The sequence below is a fragment of the Penicilliopsis zonata genome (genome assembly GCF_001890105.1).
Source record: "Penicilliopsis zonata CBS 506.65 unplaced genomic scaffold ASPZOscaffold_18, whole genome shotgun sequence".
Taxonomy (NCBI): Eukaryota; Fungi; Ascomycota; class Eurotiomycetes; order Eurotiales; family Aspergillaceae; genus Penicilliopsis; species Penicilliopsis zonata.
The window spans coordinates 78,233-98,545 of record NW_019208926.1 but is presented as its reverse complement, the minus strand read 5'-3'; the positions used below and the strand labels follow the sequence as shown (position 1 = coordinate 98,545).

The 20,313-nt window shown below is 48.6% G+C and overlaps 8 protein-coding genes across 8 annotated transcripts; 3 read left to right on the top strand and 5 right to left on the bottom strand.

Moving 5' to 3' along the window:
• Positions 1-1,597: 1,597 nt before the first annotated feature.
• Positions 1,598-5,564, top strand: ASPZODRAFT_145879 (hypothetical protein; the record flags this gene model as incomplete). The annotated part of the gene is made up of 9 exons (XM_022725119.1): positions 1,598-3,238; positions 3,324-3,338; positions 3,389-3,523; positions 3,573-3,806; positions 3,857-4,133; positions 4,187-4,506; positions 4,561-4,980; positions 5,008-5,137; positions 5,188-5,564. 9 exons carry the CDS (start codon positions 1,598-1,600, stop codon positions 5,562-5,564), a joined length of 3,549 nt encoding a protein of 1,182 aa, XP_022578034.1.
• A 1,107-nt stretch (positions 5,565-6,671) lies between these two features.
• ASPZODRAFT_154419 (hypothetical protein) lies at positions 6,672-7,655 on the top strand (the record flags this gene model as incomplete). Its single annotated transcript, XM_022726086.1, has 4 exons — positions 6,672-6,708; positions 6,763-7,093; positions 7,145-7,270; positions 7,322-7,655. The coding sequence occupies 4 exons, from the start codon at positions 6,672-6,674 to the stop codon at positions 7,653-7,655; spliced, it is 828 nt and encodes a 275-aa protein (XP_022578033.1).
• A 66-nt stretch (positions 7,656-7,721) lies between these two features.
• ASPZODRAFT_135978 (hypothetical protein) lies at positions 7,722-8,441 on the bottom strand. Its single transcript, XM_022723950.1, has one exon. It carries the CDS (start codon positions 8,385-8,387, stop codon positions 7,764-7,766), a length of 624 nt encoding a protein of 207 aa, XP_022578032.1. The 5' UTR covers positions 8,388-8,441; the 3' UTR covers positions 7,722-7,763.
• A 723-nt stretch (positions 8,442-9,164) lies between these two features.
• ASPZODRAFT_28189 (hypothetical protein) lies at positions 9,165-10,709 on the bottom strand (the record flags this gene model as incomplete). Its single annotated transcript, XM_022728117.1, has 4 exons — positions 9,165-9,620; positions 9,980-10,008; positions 10,060-10,458; positions 10,514-10,709. 4 exons carry the CDS (start codon positions 10,707-10,709, stop codon positions 9,165-9,167), a joined length of 1,080 nt encoding a protein of 359 aa, XP_022578031.1.
• Positions 10,710-11,819: 1,110 nt separating this feature from the next.
• ASPZODRAFT_161467 (hypothetical protein) lies at positions 11,820-12,410 on the bottom strand. The gene is made up of 2 exons (XM_022726519.1): positions 12,247-12,410; positions 11,820-12,177 (listed from the first exon to the last, which is right to left on the bottom strand). The coding sequence occupies exons 1-2, from the start codon at positions 12,369-12,371 to the stop codon at positions 11,886-11,888; spliced, it is 417 nt and encodes a 138-aa protein (XP_022578030.1). The 5' UTR covers positions 12,372-12,410; the 3' UTR covers positions 11,820-11,885.
• Positions 12,411-13,180: 770 nt separating this feature from the next.
• On the top strand, positions 13,181-14,519 carry ASPZODRAFT_154415 (hypothetical protein; the record flags this gene model as incomplete). The annotated part of the gene is made up of 2 exons (XM_022726085.1): positions 13,181-13,715; positions 13,777-14,519. 2 exons carry the CDS (start codon positions 13,181-13,183, stop codon positions 14,517-14,519), a joined length of 1,278 nt encoding a protein of 425 aa, XP_022578029.1.
• Positions 14,436-16,099, bottom strand: ASPZODRAFT_894527 (hypothetical protein). The gene has a single exon (XM_022730357.1). The coding sequence runs from the start codon at positions 15,839-15,841 to the stop codon at positions 14,570-14,572; it is 1,272 nt and encodes a 423-aa protein (XP_022578028.1). The 5' UTR covers positions 15,842-16,099; the 3' UTR covers positions 14,436-14,569.
• Positions 16,100-18,778: 2,679 nt separating this feature from the next.
• On the bottom strand, positions 18,779-20,002 carry ASPZODRAFT_145871 (hypothetical protein; the record flags this gene model as incomplete). The annotated part of the gene is made up of 2 exons (XM_022725118.1): positions 18,779-19,659; positions 19,735-20,002. 2 exons carry the CDS (start codon positions 20,000-20,002, stop codon positions 18,779-18,781), a joined length of 1,149 nt encoding a protein of 382 aa, XP_022578027.1.
• Positions 20,003-20,313: the final 311 nt, after the last annotated feature.

Sequence of the window (20,313 nt, the reverse complement as noted above, 5' to 3'; positions counted from 1 at the left end):
ACAAAAGCCCAGTCGCAAAGAAAGAAATAAAACGTGGCAGCGCACCGATTTTGATTCCAGAGTGGGTTCGATGGAGCCGACTTTTATGGTTCGATGGAGTCGGCTTCTATGGTTCGATGCTGTGGAGATGGTTAGCTAAGGTATTATTCTGCTGTCATCAAGTAATGAATAGTTTAATGAAGAGTGAAGCAGCCATTATTTCTTGTCTATGATAGTGTATAGTGAAGAGCAGTAAAAGGCAGTAAAGCATAAACTTCCCGGTCGGCTTCCTTGAATCTTACTACAGTATATGCTTCTGGGAAATATGAAGAAGCTGTATGGGAGTATCTCAGCCTAGCTATGGTCTCACAGGCGAGAACTGCGAGTACGACAACAGGGTGGCGCAGAGACACGTCGTTGCGTTCTGACTCAGACACTAGAGCACTGGATTAATATCTAGACTCATCAGCAGGGTCTATCATGGGTATTAATAAATATTAGAGATGATGAGATGAACTTACAGAAATGACTGGCAGTGGGTTAAGTGGAGAGAGGTAACTGGGCCTAAGAGTGAAGCTATTCCCAGGCTAATCCTCAGGCAACCAGGCAGCCAGGCAACCAGGCAACCAGGAAACAAGGGAATATTTATAGAGAACATGTTTAGTATTCATTTCCAACTCTACACTGCTGCAGTGGAAGACTAGAGAAATTCTCATTATTGGTATAAACAGGTCTGAATATAGTTTACCTACTTCAAGATGTATGAGACCAAACTTTGCTTCTCTCAGTCAAGGTCATAGTAGAAGGGAGATAGAAATGCTTATATAGAGGATTATGTAGAAATAAGTGTGCAGCAATGATCATGCAAGGGTAGAAAAATATATATAGCACATGAAAAGGCCAAGTGGGAGAATCCAGTGTAGACAAAGTGAAAGTTGTTTTGGGCCTTGGATTGGTCCTCCTACCTGTTTGGGCAGGTCCAGTGACTTGCTTAGGGCACGGGACCTGGCAGCCTCAGGCATCGACATTTCGCCATCGCGACTTCCTCTCGAGATATTTTGGCCTCACCGTCACCTCCGCCGAGCCTTGCACAGGACAGAGCCATCGCTCAGCGTCGCTGTAAGTCGTCTGCAAGAAGAGAAACACTGCTGATCTGTTACTTTCGTCTAGCCATTCACCTCGCACTGCCCTTCTTCGACAGTTCTCGCTCTGCGGCCGAATGACGGCAACGCCGATTTCATCTTTCGCCGACGGCTGCCACATCACCACAAAAAGAAACGAGAGGATATACGATTCCGGGCAATGGATTCGATGGCCAGCTCACTCCAGCCTGGTCTGAGATAGTCTTGCTCTGGTTGGTGAGAAATCCAGTGGCTTGCATATGCAACCCTGCAAACAACACGAGGCTGTCCACGGTACGGCTGAAGATAACCGACCGTATATTTTATCGTGCCCCCGACCGGCATTTCTTCGTTCCCTCCATATGTAGCAGCTGTAGAGAAAGAAATATTATTGCCCGACTTGTCAAGTGTCTCATATCGTGAACCACCTGGTAGCCCAAGAGCCTCTCTATTCATCGCGAACTGCTGCTGACTTGCGTGTCTCACTTCTAGTCCCCATGGCTGTGAGCGAACTCCAGCGGTCGATCGAGCAAGCCGATATTCAGAGGGTGACGGAACTGCTAAGAGACGGAGCCGATATAAACGTCCTATTCGAATACTCGTTTCACGGTGACAGTTTCCCCACCAAAAAAGTGACTCCGTTAATCTTGGCGGCGGGCCTGGGCTATGAGCAAATTGTTCAGCTCCTCCTAGATCGAGCGGCTGATCTCAAGGCCCGCACCAAGGATGGAAGGAATGCATTGCACATGGCTTGCTGTTGTGGAAAAGAGCATGTCTGCCGAATTCTTCTGCAACGCGCCGAAGCTAACGGCGCCGAGCTGCTGAGGAACATGATCACCGCAGAAGACAAGGAGGGTCACACGCCGCTGCATAAGGCGGCGATGATCAAAAGTGTCCTAATGGTGTTTCGATTATTGGAAACATCGGTCTACTTCCCTCCCCTCCCGACACAAGACCCGATAGCCCGGTCGAAGAGTCCAGAGAAAGAAGCGGTGGCCAATCTGCTGTTGGAAACGGATCTGCCCAGTGGCGATCAGCATCAACGGGCTGCCATCACCTACTGGGCCATCCTAAATGGACAATTGGAGCTACTTGAGAGATGCATGGAAAGAGGGAGCGTCGCCCTGCACCGCGGAAAAGCCTGTTGGACCCATGTGGCTGCGATCGGGGGTCATAAAGCCATCCTGAAGTACCTGCTCGAGAACGGATATAAGGATGAATACATTAGCCCAGCTCACAAAGACCTCACACCTCTCCATCTGGCTGTAATGCATGGTCATTTGGATTTGATCAAGGGATTTCTGCAATGGCTGCAAACAGAATCTGATAGAATGCAGGAGGCCTTCCTGAGCAAGAGCACCGACGGCGCCACACCCATCGCTCTGGCCACCTCGCAAAGCATCCCTGAGCACCGGAAGATCGAAGATGCCTTATGGGAGGCATTGAAGAAGAGTGTTGCCGATGACGAGTCCTTTTTCCAAAAACGTGTGAAGTGGGAGCCCGTGGTACAACAAGCCGCGAGGTATGAGATCCCTAGAAACCTGCATGAGGATGATTCTCACCTCCGATATTTCTTGCTGAATGTACACCGGCAAAAACACACTACTTGTTCGGGGGGAGGAAGCAATACTGGTGAGAAATGGAACGCCTTACAGCTAGCCGTCTACCACGGATGTCCCATTGTGGTGTGGTTCATGCTCTCCCGGGGCGGCAATCGCATTGCAGACAACATCCGCAAGGGGCTGAACATTGTTCGGTCCTGGCATGGGGAAATAAAGAACCATAAAATAATCGAGGAGATACTCTTAAATCCGCCGCCACGCGAGATGGGCGGCCCTACCGGCCCAAAAAACGACAATCGTCAGGTCCCCGGGTTTCAACATCAAGGGGAGCAATACGGAGGGACCGAAGGGTTTATTGTCGACTTGTTCCCACTTCAGGGTAAAGGCCGAATCGAAACTACCATCAAGCAGCGGCCGATTAAAGAAATCATCTACAAACCAGGGCCCCAGGCGATCATGACCGCTAGAAAGTATCCCAACCTTTCGGCCCTCGAGCAGGCACTGAAAACTTCAAACGAGAAAGCAATCGGTAACCAAGACGGAAACGGACAGCTCCATCATCCAACTGAGCCTCATGTGAGATGGATCTATCTTCCAGTGAACGATGTCTGTGTTCTCCCCCCCTCTCTTCCCTGCTCATGTCCACTAACGAGAATTGCAGTCACGTTGTGTCAGGGTAGGTTCTGATCCTCGGCGGCTGGAAAATCTCATTTCTGATGTGCCCAGGAGCTCATGGTCCGACTGTCGCTGGACAGCGGCAGGGACAACTCCGGCCATAGGCCCCTGAATGGGTTTATAGACAGAACTTTGACGAGAGGCCGTAATAAGGGGAACAAAGACCATATAAAGCCTCAATTTGTGGTATGTCAAGTATTTGAAATGACATTGGTCCAATCTGCTGATCCACCAGATTGATGATATGAAAGTCTCCACGGATCGGCAAGGCAATAACAAGGCTGAAGGAGGGAGTCATAAGAGTAAGCCAAATGAAAGAAGCAATAATAATGAGATAAAAGGAGGAGACAGTGAGAATCAAGAGCCAATCAGAGAGAGGAAGAATGATGAGGGAAAAAGAGAGAATAATAGAAACAAGGAAAAGGAAGAGGGTAATGATTCACAGCTCCATGCAAGGATAGCAGTTCTTGTTTGTTCCATACTCCTGCCTTACCCTATTTTCACTGATGTGTTCTCTAGATGCCATTTATCTCCTGGACAGACTGGCCAGTCAAGGAGACGACGCCCACGTCGAGTCCCTCCAGTGACCTACCAGATAAACATAGGCTTACCTATGGATCAACGCCGCTCAACAAGTATCACTATGTCTTGATGTCTAAGAAAGAACAAAGAAAACGAGATGATGAGCAAGTTCTAATTAAGTATATTAAAGGGAAACAAAAATCTCCATCTAACTCCCAGGCAATATATAAGGTTCTTACGGTGAATCAGCTCTGGCTGTGGGTTGTTGATAGTAGTAAGTCTTCCCAACTCACCTATATAATATGCTAATTATATACTAATTTTAAGATACTATTGTGACATGTACAACCGAAGAGACAAAGGAAGTGGACATGAGCTTCCTTGAACACGTTCTTGAGACACTCAAGGCTCGCGAGAAGACCCTGTCGCTGTCTGTCTACTCGATTGCGGAGGTGATCATGCAGACGACCATGGATCTTCTTACCAAAAAGGATATTGATGTCTATGGAGAAAAAAAGAAGATTGATGTCAATGGAGAAAAAGAGGAGATTAATATCAATGGAGAAAAAAAGAAGATTGATGTCAATGGAGAAAGAGAGGGGAAACAGTCCCTGCTGGATATTTTTCGCAGCTCAGTGTGGTCAGTAGTAAGTTGTGTACATAAACATGCCTATCATCTTCACTTATCTAATGAATGGCAGCGAAATAAAGAAATACAGCTCTTCGATGAATTTCTCAAGATTTGCAGTGATGAGAACAAAAACAAAATGGGCCCTGAATCCATTGATATCACCAAGGAGCTGAAGCAGCTCCGCGATGCCAAACATATCCAAGATGAGCTCCGTATCATCAAAGCGATATGCGACGAGCAAGAAATGGTCTGGAAACAAATGCATACCCATATCAGAGGGCACCAGAAGGAGCAACATGGTCAAGTGAAGGACAAAATCATGGACCTGATCGACGAGACGGAGCTCTGCCAGAAGGACATCAGTCTGCTATTGGATCTCAAGCAGAAGCAGTCTAATGTCAATGAAGCAAAGTTAGCCAGGGAGCAGAATGAGGAAACGGGCAAACAGACCGACACCATCATGGTGTTTACCGTTGTGACCATTCTTTTTGTAAGTCTCGCTCGGCTGCGATGAGAGGCCTTCCATTCTAATAAGGATCAGCTCCCTGCCTCCTTCTTGACGAGTTTGTTTGCTTTGAATGTGACAGACTTCCCACACGAAGCTGGGGTAGTCACCTATAGAGGACGGTGGATATTTCCCGTTATACGTGAGTCTGCAGATACTATTATTGCTTGTTTCCCTTTGCTGACTCTCCAGTCGGGGTCTCTGTGGGCGTTTCAATCTTTTTCATGGCCATCGCATTTAAACAAGACGTATTGAAACAGATGTTGAAAGACGCCTGGAGCGGCTGGACTCGGCAGGATTCAGAGAATTCACCCAATGCACAGGATTCAAAGAATTCACCCAATGCACAGGATTCACAGAGTCCACAAAATACACAGAGTCCACAGAATGCACAGAGTCCACAGAATGCACAGAGTCCACAGAATGCACAGAGTCCACAGAATGCACAGAATCCCCCAAGCCCCTCAGATCGCTCAGAAAACTCACTTAATCTGATCAAATCACCAAGTCAGATGGAAAAGGTCTTTCGCATGTCTGGTCGGAAGCGAGAAGTGGCTGACATGGTATAGTATGCACTTCATTTCATATCCCTTGATTTCAATAATGTCTACACACTGCTCAGATCTATCAGAGTTTATGCAAAAGGAAGATATTCATTGAAGCCATCAGTGTGATTACTGCTGTAAATGGTCTAGCAGGGTGCTATCATTGAGATATTAGCACCCAAGCCCAGGGCCAAAAAACGCAAAAAGTTCTAATAGTATTGATTCTGACGAAGCTGGCATCAATAGAGGTAATGGTCTGCTCTGATAATATGGGTGCCTGCCACTTCTAGAGAATAGCGGCCTGTGATGGGTTATAAGGAAAAATTATAACCAATTAATGATAGACTGGTATTGTCGATTAGCTTCAAATCCGGTGGTCATGTTTACCGTCTATTTTTATACCAATTGAGACAAGATGTAGTTGGTGAGGGGAAAGAGGGGGACCGCGTGGCTCTAGTGGGGCGTATGCACAAGATCCTGTTGCCTACTTTCTATATAAGAGGGCTTATGGGGATGCTATATCGTTAAAAGGCAGTATAAAAGTGATGTTATTAGGATAGTAGATACTAAAATCTATCTACTGATGCAAAGGGCCTATTCTTATTTGATTCTATGATTCTATTATTCTGCTTTCAATACAAGCTAATATATATAGATTTTCTTGTAGAGATACCGTCAAGATCATTAAGATAACAGTTTTATCAGAACACTGCGCCAGTCGCTAAAGATGGCGTCATTTTAGGCATTCTGACCTCAGTCTTCATCCAGATCCTTCAAGTATTGAATATCATTCTGCTTCATTATGATTATTGCATTTCTCTACTGTTATAATTATGTAGGTGCTGAACTATCAGAGTATTATTTGAGTTATGGTTTTTATCACCAAGGTATATCATGTATATAGTGAAGTAACTATCTATCTCATGCTCCGAATTGAAGATCTCGGAGATAAGTACGCGTTTGGTATTAGACAGATGTGGGGTAGTATTAAATAAATATGATTACTTTACTAATACCTATGCTATGATTACATTAATATTTATTCAACACCCCATCAAAATTTCTTACCTGTTCTTTTTCAATTCCTCTCTATTCCTCTCATTCGCTTTCTCCTTATTTTCGCCGTCCACTATGACTATCCAACTCCCCACATATTTTATAGGCCACGGTATGTCTCCAAGAGCTATATTACCAGTCTTATTTGCTGACTGTCACTATTCAGGCGGCGTGAGTATCCTGTTCAAGCCCGGATACGAGCCCGTACACCGTGACCTACGCGAGATAGGCAAGGAGATCAAACGGATGAACCCCGACGGGATCGTGGTGACATGCGGCCATTTCCAGAGCGAGAATGATACGATCCAGGTGAACCTGAAGGAACCGACGGAGGTGTGGCACGATCTCTCTCCTGCGTGGAAGTCGACCTTTCCGCATGTGTTCGACTATCAATATGCGCATAAATCGTCGAGGGCGCTGGGAGAGAAGGTCCTAAGCCATCTGAAGGCGCAGGGGATCAAGGCCGAGGGGACTGAAAGAGATCTCGATCATGGAGTGTACGTTATATATTGTCATTTGGTGATGTACATTGTGTCTAACATGCTCAGATGGGTTCCGTTTAAACTCATGTTCCCTGAAGGAGACGAGTTGGAGATCCCAATTCTCGAGGTCTCGACGTATGCAGGGAACGACCTTACTGCCCATATCCAGCTGGGCAGGGCTTTATCAAAGCTGTATGTATAGTCTTTTTCTTTTGGAAAGATTACTAGATTCTAATCTTGCAGTGGCGGGAACATCCTTTTAATTGGGTCTGGAATGCTGAGCCATAATCTGGCGGCTACAAGAGAACAAAGCATGGACACAACGATTCCCCGGTATCTGGAGGCAGCATCCAGCGAGGCCCTTGCGGCCGCAACAATCGCCGAACGCAACGAACAGTTCCTTGCCCTGCAGCGGTACGAGGGCTGGGAGGGCGCCCATCCGACGGAAGAACATGTGTTGCCGTTGTATGTGACGCTGGGGGTTGGGCAGGAGATGAAGGAGTATAAAGTGTTCAACAAGGACCAGTATATTGTTGGACAGTCGTACTTTTCCTTCCGACTGGGTGCATTGCCATAGCCTAGTACATCTGATTTTAATATATTGTATTCAAAATAGCCAAGACTACGATTATTCTTACCAAGACCAGGACAATAAAAAGTGAATACTATAAACTCCTATAATAAACTAAAGCAGAGCCGCAACGGCCATGACGACAGGAGCGGCAGTGATCAGCGCCCCCGCAGCCGCAGCCGCAGCCCCCGCCCCCGCACCCCCGGGGGTCTTGGTGGCCTCCGGGGCCGTGAAGGACTTGACGCCGCCCGTGACGACAAGAGTATAGTATGAGCTGGCGGCAGTGGCGTAGCTGGTCTTGGTGGAGGTGGAAGAGGCGACGGTCGCGCCCTCGCCCGTGCCACTGAGGTAGAAACTCATCGTGCAGCTGGCGGAGATGCTGTAGGACTGGAAGGAGCATTCGTACGACTGGGTGACGGTGAGGCCGTAGCTCTCCGACTGGCCCGTGGTGATTTCGGTGTACACGCCCGTCATGCTGACCGTCCCGGGCCCCTGAACGATGGTCCACGAGTGTTTGATGTCGCAGTCGGTCGTGGCGGCGTCCTTGAGACAGCCGACCTTGTAGGTTGTCGCCTCGGCGTTGATCCCCGCCACGCTGGCCCCGGTGCTGGTCCACCCGCTGTAATCGAGCAGCTCGTTATCCCAGGCGGGGATGAAGTATCCCACAGTGGTGGTGCTATCGTCGGCGTGGGCTGCCAGGCCGAACAGGCCGGCAATCAAGAGAGATGACAGGCGCATGAAGAATTTGTATATATATATGTGTGTTTGTGTGTGTGTGTGAGTGTGCTTCATGCAAGGGAGAGAGGGAAGAGGGATTGGGATTAGGGGAAAGAGAGATTTAAGTCTTTTCATCTCAACTACAGACAGCTGACTCTTTGGTCAGGTTTCACCCGGTCATTTTATATTAAACTAATGTGCTTGGCTCTATTGCACAGCATCATTTTAGCGCTGCTGGCCTCTAGCCGAGGGAGGCTAAGTTCTTAAAGGAATACTATGAAATGAGATTAATCTCAAGTGAAGCTGACCTTCTGTAGTTGATATTTACATGTATCTACTAGGTAGATACTATCTTCTCGATAGTATAGAGTATTGATTTCTTGGATACCTGTAAGGTTACATGTCGGGCATTATTTCAATGCGATATATCTCATGTCACATGTGTAGATGAAACCCTGGCTGTTGCCTAGATCTGACAAGGACCCTGCGGCTCCTTTAGGCCAATAAAAAGCGCCTGCAGCCTCCGAAGGGTCCGACAGGCAAATTGGCATGTGGGGGCCGTTCTAGACTATAATAATAATAAGAGTAGATTCGAAAAGAGTTATGTAATCCGCATCAATAGTGCTTGAAGTGTATAGAACTGTAGACTAGTTAATAGCTAATTCTTGCCCAGGCATTATCAGATTAATGAGTATAATATTAACCTAAATCAAAGATCCTGTACTATATAGTATAATATACATTATATAAACTGCAAAATGCCCCCATACCTTATTACCCATACATATAGATACAGATTCACTGCCTAGTTGCCAGCCGCCGCGAGTGAAAGAAGGAAGAGATATTCTTGAACATGCCCGCCAGCGCCGCGGCGACAATCATGCGCGCAATCCAGCGCTTCTGGCGGACATGCATTCCGCCATCCCATTCCTCCTTGATGATGCGGCCAAACCGGCTGCCCTCCAGCTCGGCGGGGGTGACGCGGATCGACTCGCTGGCATGGCGCAGCTCGTAGAAGAGGGGACTCGAGCTCTCGATCCAGAGGGCCTGGGATGCCTTGAGGACGTTCCATTGGCGGTAGCGGATGATGCGGTGCACGAGGGAATGGCACACGCGCCACCCAAGGCCGTACTCGAGCAGGCCTACGATCCCGCCCAGCGAGTCCAGCAGCTCGTCAAATGTGATGTGCATCTGGGCGGTGGGTGTGCCGATGATATACAGGCCGGCGGTCTCGAACTGAATGGCGAAGCGCTGCTATTGGCGTTAGCACTGGAGCTGGGGTTGATGATGCAGTACTCACAGTGGGCATTATGGATTATTGCATGATATACGTAGTTACAATGTATAGAGAGATTCAATATTTTAAACAATTTCCATACCTTTGACAGTTTCTACTTTCCAGTATAAGAATACCCCTATTGGCTGGTGATTGGGCAGTGATTGGGCACATAGTGGAGTACCAAGGTCAATGATCAGCAAGACTCAAATCTTGAGCATATGAAACCGCTAGATTAGAGCATAATCCTATGATTTGCATAATCACTTCTTATTTTATACAGGAAACTTTCTCTAGTTTAATCTATTTTCTTGTGACTGTGCCGAAACGCCCCCACCATTGCCGAGTAGCTCTGGTACATACAGACTGATCATCAGCATGGATAAACAGTCTCTAGGCAGGTATAGGAAAACTTACCCCCCGGAATGACAATCCAAAAGGCATTCAAGAAAATAAAGTACCCCCAGTAGTAATACGCCTCTGGACGCGAGTAGGAGAGAGCATGGTATGACTCGTCGAGCATGCTGGTTGCGTAATACAAGACGTCGCCATAGACCTGGCCCATGGAGACGAGCATCTGCACCGGATGGCGGTGGGGCGATTGCACGACGATCAGCCAGGCGATCAGATAGGAGAGTGGCCCCCATGCAAACGCCGTGATGGTCTCCATGCCCAGCACAAAGGGCTCCATGGTCATATACCGCGAGTCGGCTTTGGCGTACTCCTTCCACAGCTGACCGAAGAGATCCGTCCTGCCCGGCATGCTGCGGTGGTTGTATACAAAGTCGCCTTCAAGGAAGAGGTGGATACATCCGGCTGCTAATCAGCGTGGTCCTTGAACGGAAGATCATGGTCTCGGATGAGAGATTACTGAAGATAAACCATCCCACCAGGATCTTGTCGAGACGGGAGATTGTCGGCCGGAAGCTTTTCAAGATCAGAGAAGTGACGACAATGACCGCTAGGGTTGCAAGAGCAAAACTGCCGAGCAGCGCAGGGACGCTGAGGGTGTTGGCAACATAGCCAATCACCTGGAGATCGGGGGGGTAGAACGGGTGGCTCGCCATGGGAGAGGTCTGGATTACCGAATGGCAGAAGGAGGATTTTTCACTATAAATAAGATCAAATAAGCTGTTATTTTGTCCAATAAACATGGGGCGATTCGGATGGTCATATCCCGGTTAGCCCCTATCTGTTGGGCTTAACCTGGTGAGGTTAGCCTCGATAACTTGATAATTTTATCCAGCATCACTCTCTGCAAGCCAATCATAATCCAAATATAAGGCTTGGTAAAACTAATTGGATTTACTGAGTTTAAAGAGTAATAGGCAGAGAAAAATAATCACTGTTATTATTAAATAGTTAGATGAGTCTAACTAATATAATTTATAGATTATGTTTGAGTTATAATGCCATCTAATGCTGATGAGAGCCTAAAGTAGTTATTATCTATAACTAGTTACTAAAGGGTGTAGTCCTCTGTGGCTAGTTTATAATAATATCCTGGTAATTATATCCTCAGAATCAGAATCAGCTTATGAGAAAGAAACCAATGATATTCCTTTGAAAGAAAGCTGAGTTATCTAGCTTTTCAATATGGTATCTTATAGAAATCATAGCCTTCCCTACTCACTATTTTTCTATATATATCTCCTTTGTTAAAACAATACTTCTAGACCACTAGTTTCTAATTTGATATATAGTTATAATTATAGTAAGAGTGAATACATTAATCTTTTATAATAAATCATATTAACCAGTCTATAGCCTATTTATTAAGACTATAATATTATATTATATAACCATGACCTTATGTTCTAGTGGGCCATTAAGGATGATGTCTTGTGAGGATTTACAAGTAGTATTTCTCTTATTCTCCCTTAATGTCTAGGCGGCCGGCCTCGCGACTCTGCATGTCCGGGTTTATAACATAAGCTCCCCTTCACTGTCTCCTGGACTGTAAGAATGGTGCCTGGGGCCACTAGACCACTGGACCAAAAGGTCAACATTAGCCGCGATTATCCTAATCGCGGCCCCCAGGGCCCGATATAGCATGTCTAAGGGGAACGTAAGGCCAATGCTTACATGGAAATGGGTCCTGATCTCATCACTTTCAGGGCCAGGGAAAGCATAAAAATAAGGAAGGGGATCAAATAAATGAATAATATCATCTATATATTCAGCTGCAGCTACAACACACATTCATCAATAAAGGGAAACAACAAAATGTCCACATATTAACATTAGCTTTGTGGAAAATGGCCGTACCCTATCTCCGGGGCTTCATCTAGCTCTGCAGGACCTGGCCAAACACTGGATTTCTTCGCGAATCTGCGCTTTACAGAATCTGGCTTGTCGCCCGCGTGCGTGGACTCAATAAGCTCCCAAGAAAACTCGTCTTTCGTGTATCCATGACATGCGGTGTGTGTGTTGTTGATGAGTTGTTTGTTGTCCTTGTAGCAAAATGTCAAATGCCAGCCTTTCGGATCTTCTCCAGTCTTGCCGTTGATGGTGGTTGTTTTGTGATGTTTAGATCTATAAATTGGATGGAATTAGTCACTGCATAGTATCAAACAACTCGGAGATACCAAAGTCAGCTCTCACCTGATCAATATTGCCCGCGGATAAAGCTTCATATCCCTTGCGGTTTGGTATGCTAGAGCCACCATATCCTGTAAATCTTTCGGGTTTGTCGGCATTTTGCCTTTGTAGAAGTAATATCTGACCATATTAACAGTAGACGTTATAATAGAAAGGGAAGTGGCACTTCAATCCTAATGGCACACAAAAGATATCTTAGAATGGAGATTAAAATGGACTTTATAGCCTGAGAACTTGCAGCTTGGAGGTCAATAATCACTAGGTAGTTATTTATATACTCAGTCACTGGCTAGTGCTTATCTAATTGTGGGTTGGCCTATAACTAACTAACTAAATATTTAATAACTAATAGGAAGGGAAGTGTGCATGCCTTCGCCCGATTTAGACGCTGGCGAGCCGCTGTTCTCCCACGCTCTAGCTATTAGTATGACCAGTGAAACAACCTGCACAGTGACCTGATCTGGATCTATTTAGGAAATCAAACAATAATTGCACCAGTAGTAGTATAGAAACTAATAATAGTTGGGTTTCGAGACTGGCATCAGGCGGCATATGAAACACCTGCAATTTAATAGTGGCGCTTCAAAAACTTCAAGTCAAACCCTGACCATGACATGAAGTAAATTGGAATAATATTATTGAAAGCAAGAGTAAAATCTATAATAAAATATCAAGAAAGATGCAGGTCATCGTTGTCATTCAATCCCTGAGATGAAATGCACTGGGGAAACAGAAATGAACGGGTTCTGTGACACCTTAGGCACCAACGATTAGTCAGACCCAGAAGGCATTTAAAACTAGCCCCCGACGTGACGTGTCGTTGCGTTGGATGTTGCTTCTACAAATGTTCTCCCGTACCTGCATCAATATCTGGCGAACCCAGAAACAAGTATGCAAGCCTGTCTTAAACCAACCTAATATCCTGAAAACATCATCGATGTCCAGCTCCACATCTCGAACATCGAACATTGGAGCTGGCAAGTCTCGGTACAAGTTTGTTGAAGACGTTGAAGATCTGGAAAGATACTGTCCAGGAGGATACCATCCCTTGAAGATTGGCGATGACTTGGATAATGGCCGGTATCGGGTGGTTGACAAGCTCGGTTTCGGGGGATACTCAACAATATGGCTCGCCCGAGATGTACAACAGGGTAGATATGTGGCTGTGAAGGTTATCACGGCTGACAGCAGTACCTGCACGCCTGAGGCCCGTCTGATGCGCTCACTTTGGAGTATGGACTCGTCCAAGGCACCAGGAAGAGAAATCATCCCACGTCTCATTGACGAATTCTGGATCACCGGCCCCAACGGGCAGCATAAATGCATTGTCACTCCGCCGGCACGGATGAGCCTGTTTGATGCCAAAGAGGCTTCAACGTATGGACTTTTCCAGCTCAACGTTGCACGATCGATCGTCGCTCAGCTCATTCGTGGGGTGGCATTTCTTCACAGCCAAAACATTATACACGGCGGTATGTATTTCCTTAAGTGCAGTACATGAGTTGTGTGGTAGCTAAGATCCTTTTCTTCAAGACCTCCATCTCGGAAATATTCTGGTGCAGTTTCCCGAGTCAATTGACCATTATTCCACTGCAGAGCTGTATAGCACATTCGGAGAGCCAGAGGCCGAGGCAGTCGTTCCTCTTGATAATGGCAGGCCCTTGTGCGATGGTGTGCCCACGCAGGTATTCATCCCCGGTTGGTTTGGTGTTGGCAGTGATGAGATTGCCTTGGGAGAGGAAAAGGTCGTGCTCAGCGACTTTGGAGAGTCATTCAACCCTCATCAAACGCCGAGGTTCGCATCCAAGACTCTTCCTCTCCTCCAGCCCCCTGAAGCCCGGTTCTCTGATCTGCCGCTATCTTTTCCCTCAGACATCTGGACTTTGGCCTGTACCATCTGGGAAATCTTCGGTCAGCGGCCTTTATTTGAAGCTTTTCGCCCAACTGCAGATCGTGTCACCGCAGAGCAAGTCGAGACCCTCGGCATCTTACCCCCTGAGTGGTGGGAGAAATGGCACTGCAGACGGGAGTGGTACGAGGATTGTGACTTGGATCTGAAGCCGAAGATGTCTGGCGGCGTGCGCAGAGACTGGGACCGCAGATTCGAGTACAGCATCCAGAAGCCTCGGGCTGAAGCAGGTCTGGAAGCCATGACAGAAGAAGAGAAAGAGGCATTAGAGACGATGCTTCGATCAATGTTGACCTTTTTGCCAGAGGAAAGAGCAACAGCGCAGCAGATATTGAACTCGGCATGGATGAAACTGGCTCAGGGTTAGGGTTAGGGTTTGGAATAGTATCATGTATTCAACTGTACGCTTTGCCATGGTCATGAGTGGAAATGCTTCTGCCAGAAGAAATAGCCATACACCCCCGTGGCCAGCAAGGGATACATGGCCTTGTACTTGGCCGGGCTCATGGAATTCTTGAGGTTCTGCAGCGCATAAAACTCGATCGTCGTCGCCGGCGATCCCTCGGTGAAGTACATCGTGTGGGCGACATCCGCCGCGCGTTTCTGGAAGACGGCAGCGCGGGCATAGAGAGTGTCCTCGTACCGACGCACACGGCTGTCGAGAGCTGCGGCAACATCACCACTGTCCGCAGCGGCCGCGTGGATCGCCTCTGCCAACTGCAGGGCGTCCATCAGGGCCTGGTTGACGCCCTCCCCCGTAAAGGGACAGATAACGTGGGCGGCATCCCCGATGAGCGTCACGCCCGGGCGATGAGCCCAGCGGAAGCCCACCGGCATGGCATAGAAGGACCGGCTCATCATGCGCGAGGAATCCACCGCCCGGTCGACAAAATGCAGCATCTCCGGCGCGTAGTCGGCGAACTCGCGCTGCTGGGCCTCGCGCACCGCCCGCCCGTCCGTGAGGTCATACTCGACCTGCTTCTCCCACCCCTCGGGCCGCACCCGCCACAGGCCCATGTTGATGCTGCCGTCGCTCAGCTGCTGCGCCGACATCATGCAGCCCGTCGAGTAGGCAAAGATGGCGCCGCGGTTGACCCGCGCGGCGCACTCGGGCGCCGTCTCCGCCGCGTTGGGGATGTTGAGCTGGAAGCCGCCCATCCCGGCGTACTCGGGCTTCGTGTCGCAGAGCAGCGCGCGCACTCTGCTCCAGGCCCCGTCACCACCCACGACGAGATCATACCCGGTGGCCGTGGTGCCGTCGACAAACTCCAGCGTGCGCCCGTCGTCGCGCACCCGCTGCAGCCGGTGGCTCCATCGCACCGTCGCCGCCGGCAGCGACTCCAGCAGGATCCGGCGCAGGTCTGCCCGGTCGATCTCGGGCCTGCCGCGGCTGTGGGCGGCGTCAGTCCCCTGCCCCAGGGTGATGTACGGCTTCATCTGCCCGTCGCACACCAGCAGGGCTTCGCCGTCGTAGCGGGCGTGCGCCAGGAAGGCGTCGTGCAGCCCTGCCCTCTTGATCGCCAGCAGGCCCATCTGCTCGTGTAGGTCCAGGGAGCCGCCCTGCGAGCGGTAGTCGATCGACGGTTCCGACTCGAACACCGTCACGCTCACGTTGGGCTGTTGCTGCAGCAGCCGGGCGAGCATACACCCGGCAGGGCCAGCGCCGACAATCGCAATCTTAAGGGGCATTTCTCAGTATTATCCTGTGGGCAGTATATAGGGCAGGAGATATGGAGAGAGAGTTGTGGTGAACAGAAGAATCTCACTGGGAGCAACTGGTTTATATAAGGGCGATGGCGCTAACCTAAAACGGTAACCTCTTGCGCAGTCCAGATTAGGCAACCAGTGCGCAGTACCTATGCTGATCTGGCTGTCATGGACTTGAAAAAGGAACTATAATTATCAAAACTGAATGAATAGAGTAGAAGTCTAATTCAAGTCATTCACTAATAATACAATAAGAAGTAGTATTGATTTTTTCTACTTCTTGAAGCACCAATATAATTTATTTATCTCCCAGCCGACCTGCCTGCGATCGAGGGCATTCCAGGCCATGACCGAAAAGCTGAAGATCATCAGCACGACATCAGATCCTGCGAGTTGCTGCAGGAAGCTCAGAAAATATCTAGCAAAAGGAGTAGGTTATTAGAAAATCAATATATCTTAGTGGGGTCGTGAATGGATCGGATGGTTTTACTGGCTAACTAGCTTTGATTGGCTGGCTTTGCTTAGGTCATCTTTCTGCTCCGGAAATGGAAATCCCTCATCTTATTCAATTGAAGGTCCTAAAGCCAACAGGAACAGTACTGGAGTAAATCCCATGTAGTAGGCTATGACTATATCTTTCGTCTTGGTTGTAGCTAGTATTTTGTAAAGACAGTCAAGCCTAGGCGGTATAATGCTTAGTGTCCCTCGAATGACTTGAACTAAAGAATCTAATACTATACTACATCCTGGACACAAGGACAACACTGAATTGGTTATTGCCTGGGAAAAAACTCACCAATTCCCAGAAGTTCTTCTGAAATTGAGGATAGTAGCCAATAATGAGGAGTTTGAATAGTCGTGAGATCTACGAATCCGCGATGTCAATATATATAAGCTGAGAGATGTTGCTTCGACTTGATACCCGGGAGCACCTCTTTTTCGGAAAAACAAGGCTATTTCGGATGAACGACATATGGCAGGGATAGTGTCTTCAATAGGGCCAGCGCCCACTGAGCTTTAGAAGGAGTGGAGATTATGAACAATATCGCGATGACCAGGGTACTCTGTATCTCCACCTTGCGAGTCAGCGTAGCTTGATACTAGTAAATAAGCAAGTGAAGAGCCCCTGTTCGTATCCCAGAATCGACAGGGAGATGAAGAAGATCTTCCTGGTAATGAAGGAATTGGTCTTGCTGATAGTGTGGATCAGTGGATAGAGATGAGTATATATATAACATCATTTATTATAATCTCAATATTACTAATAGATGTTGTGGTAATGAATAAACTGGCATCTGGATATATTTTATACTATGACAGGAATCATTAGTATAAGATGTTTGGTTTCTATTCTAGAGCTTATAATAGCAGTAAGTAGCTGCTGGCAAATGCCTTGCATCCTGTAGGTTCAATAAGTAATGATTCATGAGTTTGCTCAGTTTGGAGACAAATTATAAAACTTAATAAAAAGAAATAATAAAGAGAGCAGAGAATAGTGAGCTATACTGTTATTATAATTTAATCTATTTTATAATAAATGCTTTACTCTCATATACCATAGTCTTCTTCCCACAGCCTGCCCTGCTGCTTCTTCCAATCCACTTGACTGGGGTTCCCTTTTTCCGCCCACATCCATGCCTGCTCCAACTCGTCGTCAGCCTGCCAAAAATACTCCATGTGGGATAACGCTCAGTAGCGTGCATGATGCCTGGATCTGGACGATTTGTATTTTGATCGGGATCAGCGGTCTGTCCTGCAGATTGCAATGCATGCACGAGCTGCAGATCAGTGGGGGATGCTGGGTCAGGCAGTCGATCCTGGGATTATCACGAGGATCGCGAAGCGAGTAGGCTGGGGTTTTTTCTTAAAAAAGAGATGAAAAAATTGATGACCGGGGTATGTGCTCTATAGTACATCTCCACCCCTGCAAGTCAGTGCAGCACATGGCAAGTGGGAAGGGTCCCATTGATGAACCATGATGATGGAACCAGGGTTGTATGAAGAGAAAAATGATTGTTCAAGTCCTGCAACTGAGAGATTCCCAGGAGATGCCTGAGGACTATACAGAGTAATAGCAGACATCATTATAGCCTTATCTTACAGATGATTATATAAGACATTTGTGTGCAACCCTTTTTACCACCCTCTTACAAGACTAAGAAGAATCTGGAACATCCTCCGTGTACTTCTGTATTATGGAAATTCAATGGCTTTACAGTATTGCATACGGGATTCTGCTTGCGAGGTTAATTACAGAACCATGGCCAATAGCAACAACTAGTAAGCAGCAGCGTGCAGCATCTCAAGCATCCTGTCAGACCAGACCTGCCGCTGCACGGAGTATACGAAATGCAGTGGGTCAGGCCAGACTCGAGAAAGCGTAACCTCCACGGGCACAGTGGCCCAGAACCAAAGGGCAAGGCCCCATTGGCCGTGGTCAACCCCCACTGCTTCTTCAGTAAGGAGACATATCGGTGGGTCAGACTCGGATTGTGCCATCACGGGGGCGAGGATATTCCTTCAGACTGGAGAGAAAGTTAATTGCGATGTAGTTAACTGCTGTAATAATAGCTAGTGAAATAGTCTGGCTCTGACACGGCACAGATGGGGCACAGTGGGGGCGGTATGGGGCACCGGATGAGGCGATCCGGGCCGCTCCAGCCAATCAGGTTGTCACGTTCAAGGCATTACGTAGATCCCTGTTCGTGCATGACTCGTAGGATCCAGCCGGAGCCGACGGGAGTTCCGGATAGCGCCCGAGGAGCTTGAATCTACTTATTACCGCAGGATAATTACAGGGACTAAAAGAGCCTTAGCCCGCACTAGGGAGAGACTAAGGCGGTAGTGCAAACTTTCTCCGGAGTCGTACCCAACTTAAGGAGTGATATAAGTAACTATTGGTAATGCTGGTCTAACTGGTTACAGTAAGATCTTCGCCTCGCGCGCTCTGGTGAAGGCCAGATACCAGGATGCCGCGGTGTCCATCTCGTCGGTAAAGCCTAGCTCGCGAGCGCGGGTCAGATCCAGGGGCCGGTCGAAATTCATGAGGCGCAGGCTGCCCATGCGGGCGCCGGTGTTGTGCGTGCTGCGGTAGACGGTATCCTCGTGCAGGCCGTTGGCGGCACAGATCTGGCGCACCTGGTCCCAGTGGCGATCGAGGTAGGCGGTGGGATGCTCGCTGCCCTCGTGGGGGCCGACGCCCTCGAGGCCGAAGAAGGCCGTGAGGACGGGCCAGCGCTGCTCCCACGAGACCGGGGTGGCGGCGTCGGCGATGTTGAAGGTGCGGTCGTGCACCCGGTCGGCGGGCTGCAGCGAGGCGTGGATGCAGAAGCGGGCGATGATGTCCTGGTTCGAGTCGGTGGAACGCACCCGCCAGCCGGCTTCGCTGCCGGGGAAGGCGATGCGGGCCCCGGGGCCCTCGATGGCGCGGAACAGGCTCAGGTACACGCCCATCGTCTGCGCCATGCAGTTGGCATTGCCAAACGGGGCCACGCCGACAATCACGTCGGGCCGGACTTCGCACCACGACCAGCTCTTGCCGGCGGAAAGCGTCCGCAGGGCATCCACCTGGTGGTAGTAGAAGAGTTCGTTGGTATCAACGCGTGGCAGGCTCTCGTGGAGGGGCGTCTGGCCGCGGTAGGGGAAGCGATCCAGCAGATACACGCCGTACGCCTTGGTGCCGGTGATGAGGGTGACAAAGGTCAGCGCCGGCGAGAGGGCCTCAAGCGCCGTGACCACCGCCTCCAGCATCTCCTTGTTCTGCCGGCACTCTTCGGCGGCATTGTCATTGGCCAGGTAGGCTGTTATTTCCTGTCAGCCTGCAAAGCCAACCCTAAACCCTAAACCCTAAACCCTAAACCCTACTGGAGACTCACCTGCGTAGTACACATGGCTGACCGTCTCAACGCTGGGCACCTTCTCGGCCAGGGTCTTCTTCAGCCCGTCGGCCAGGAGGTCGATGCCTGTAACCACCTGCAGTCGCTCCTCCACTGGCCAGTGCGCCTCCTCGGCCGTCAGGGGACTGCGGGCAACGGCCGTGACACGGGAAAACGCGTCTGGGGCTGGATATCCAGCCAGCAACTGGTTCACCAGAGCCCAGCCGTTGATGCCGGAGCTTCCCAAGACAATGGCGTGGTTTGACATGGTTTCTTTTCTTTTTCCCCTTGCCTTCTAAAACTCTAACTTTTTTTTCTTTTGGCCTTCTCCTGAACGCCGCCACGGGCTAGGCCGGGTTTATATAATCCCTGCTCCCCCCTCTACGGAGTATATCGCCTGATGGCGCTAGTGTGGCAGGATTGGATATCTGTACGGTAAGAATCCTTGTCACGTAAATACCACCTAATTACAACCCTGTGGATCGATGATATGATATGCGAATGCCAGGGGATACAAGAATCGCCTTGGTATAGCTTTTTCTAATTAATTCTTTTTTTTTTTTTTTTTTTTTTTTTTTT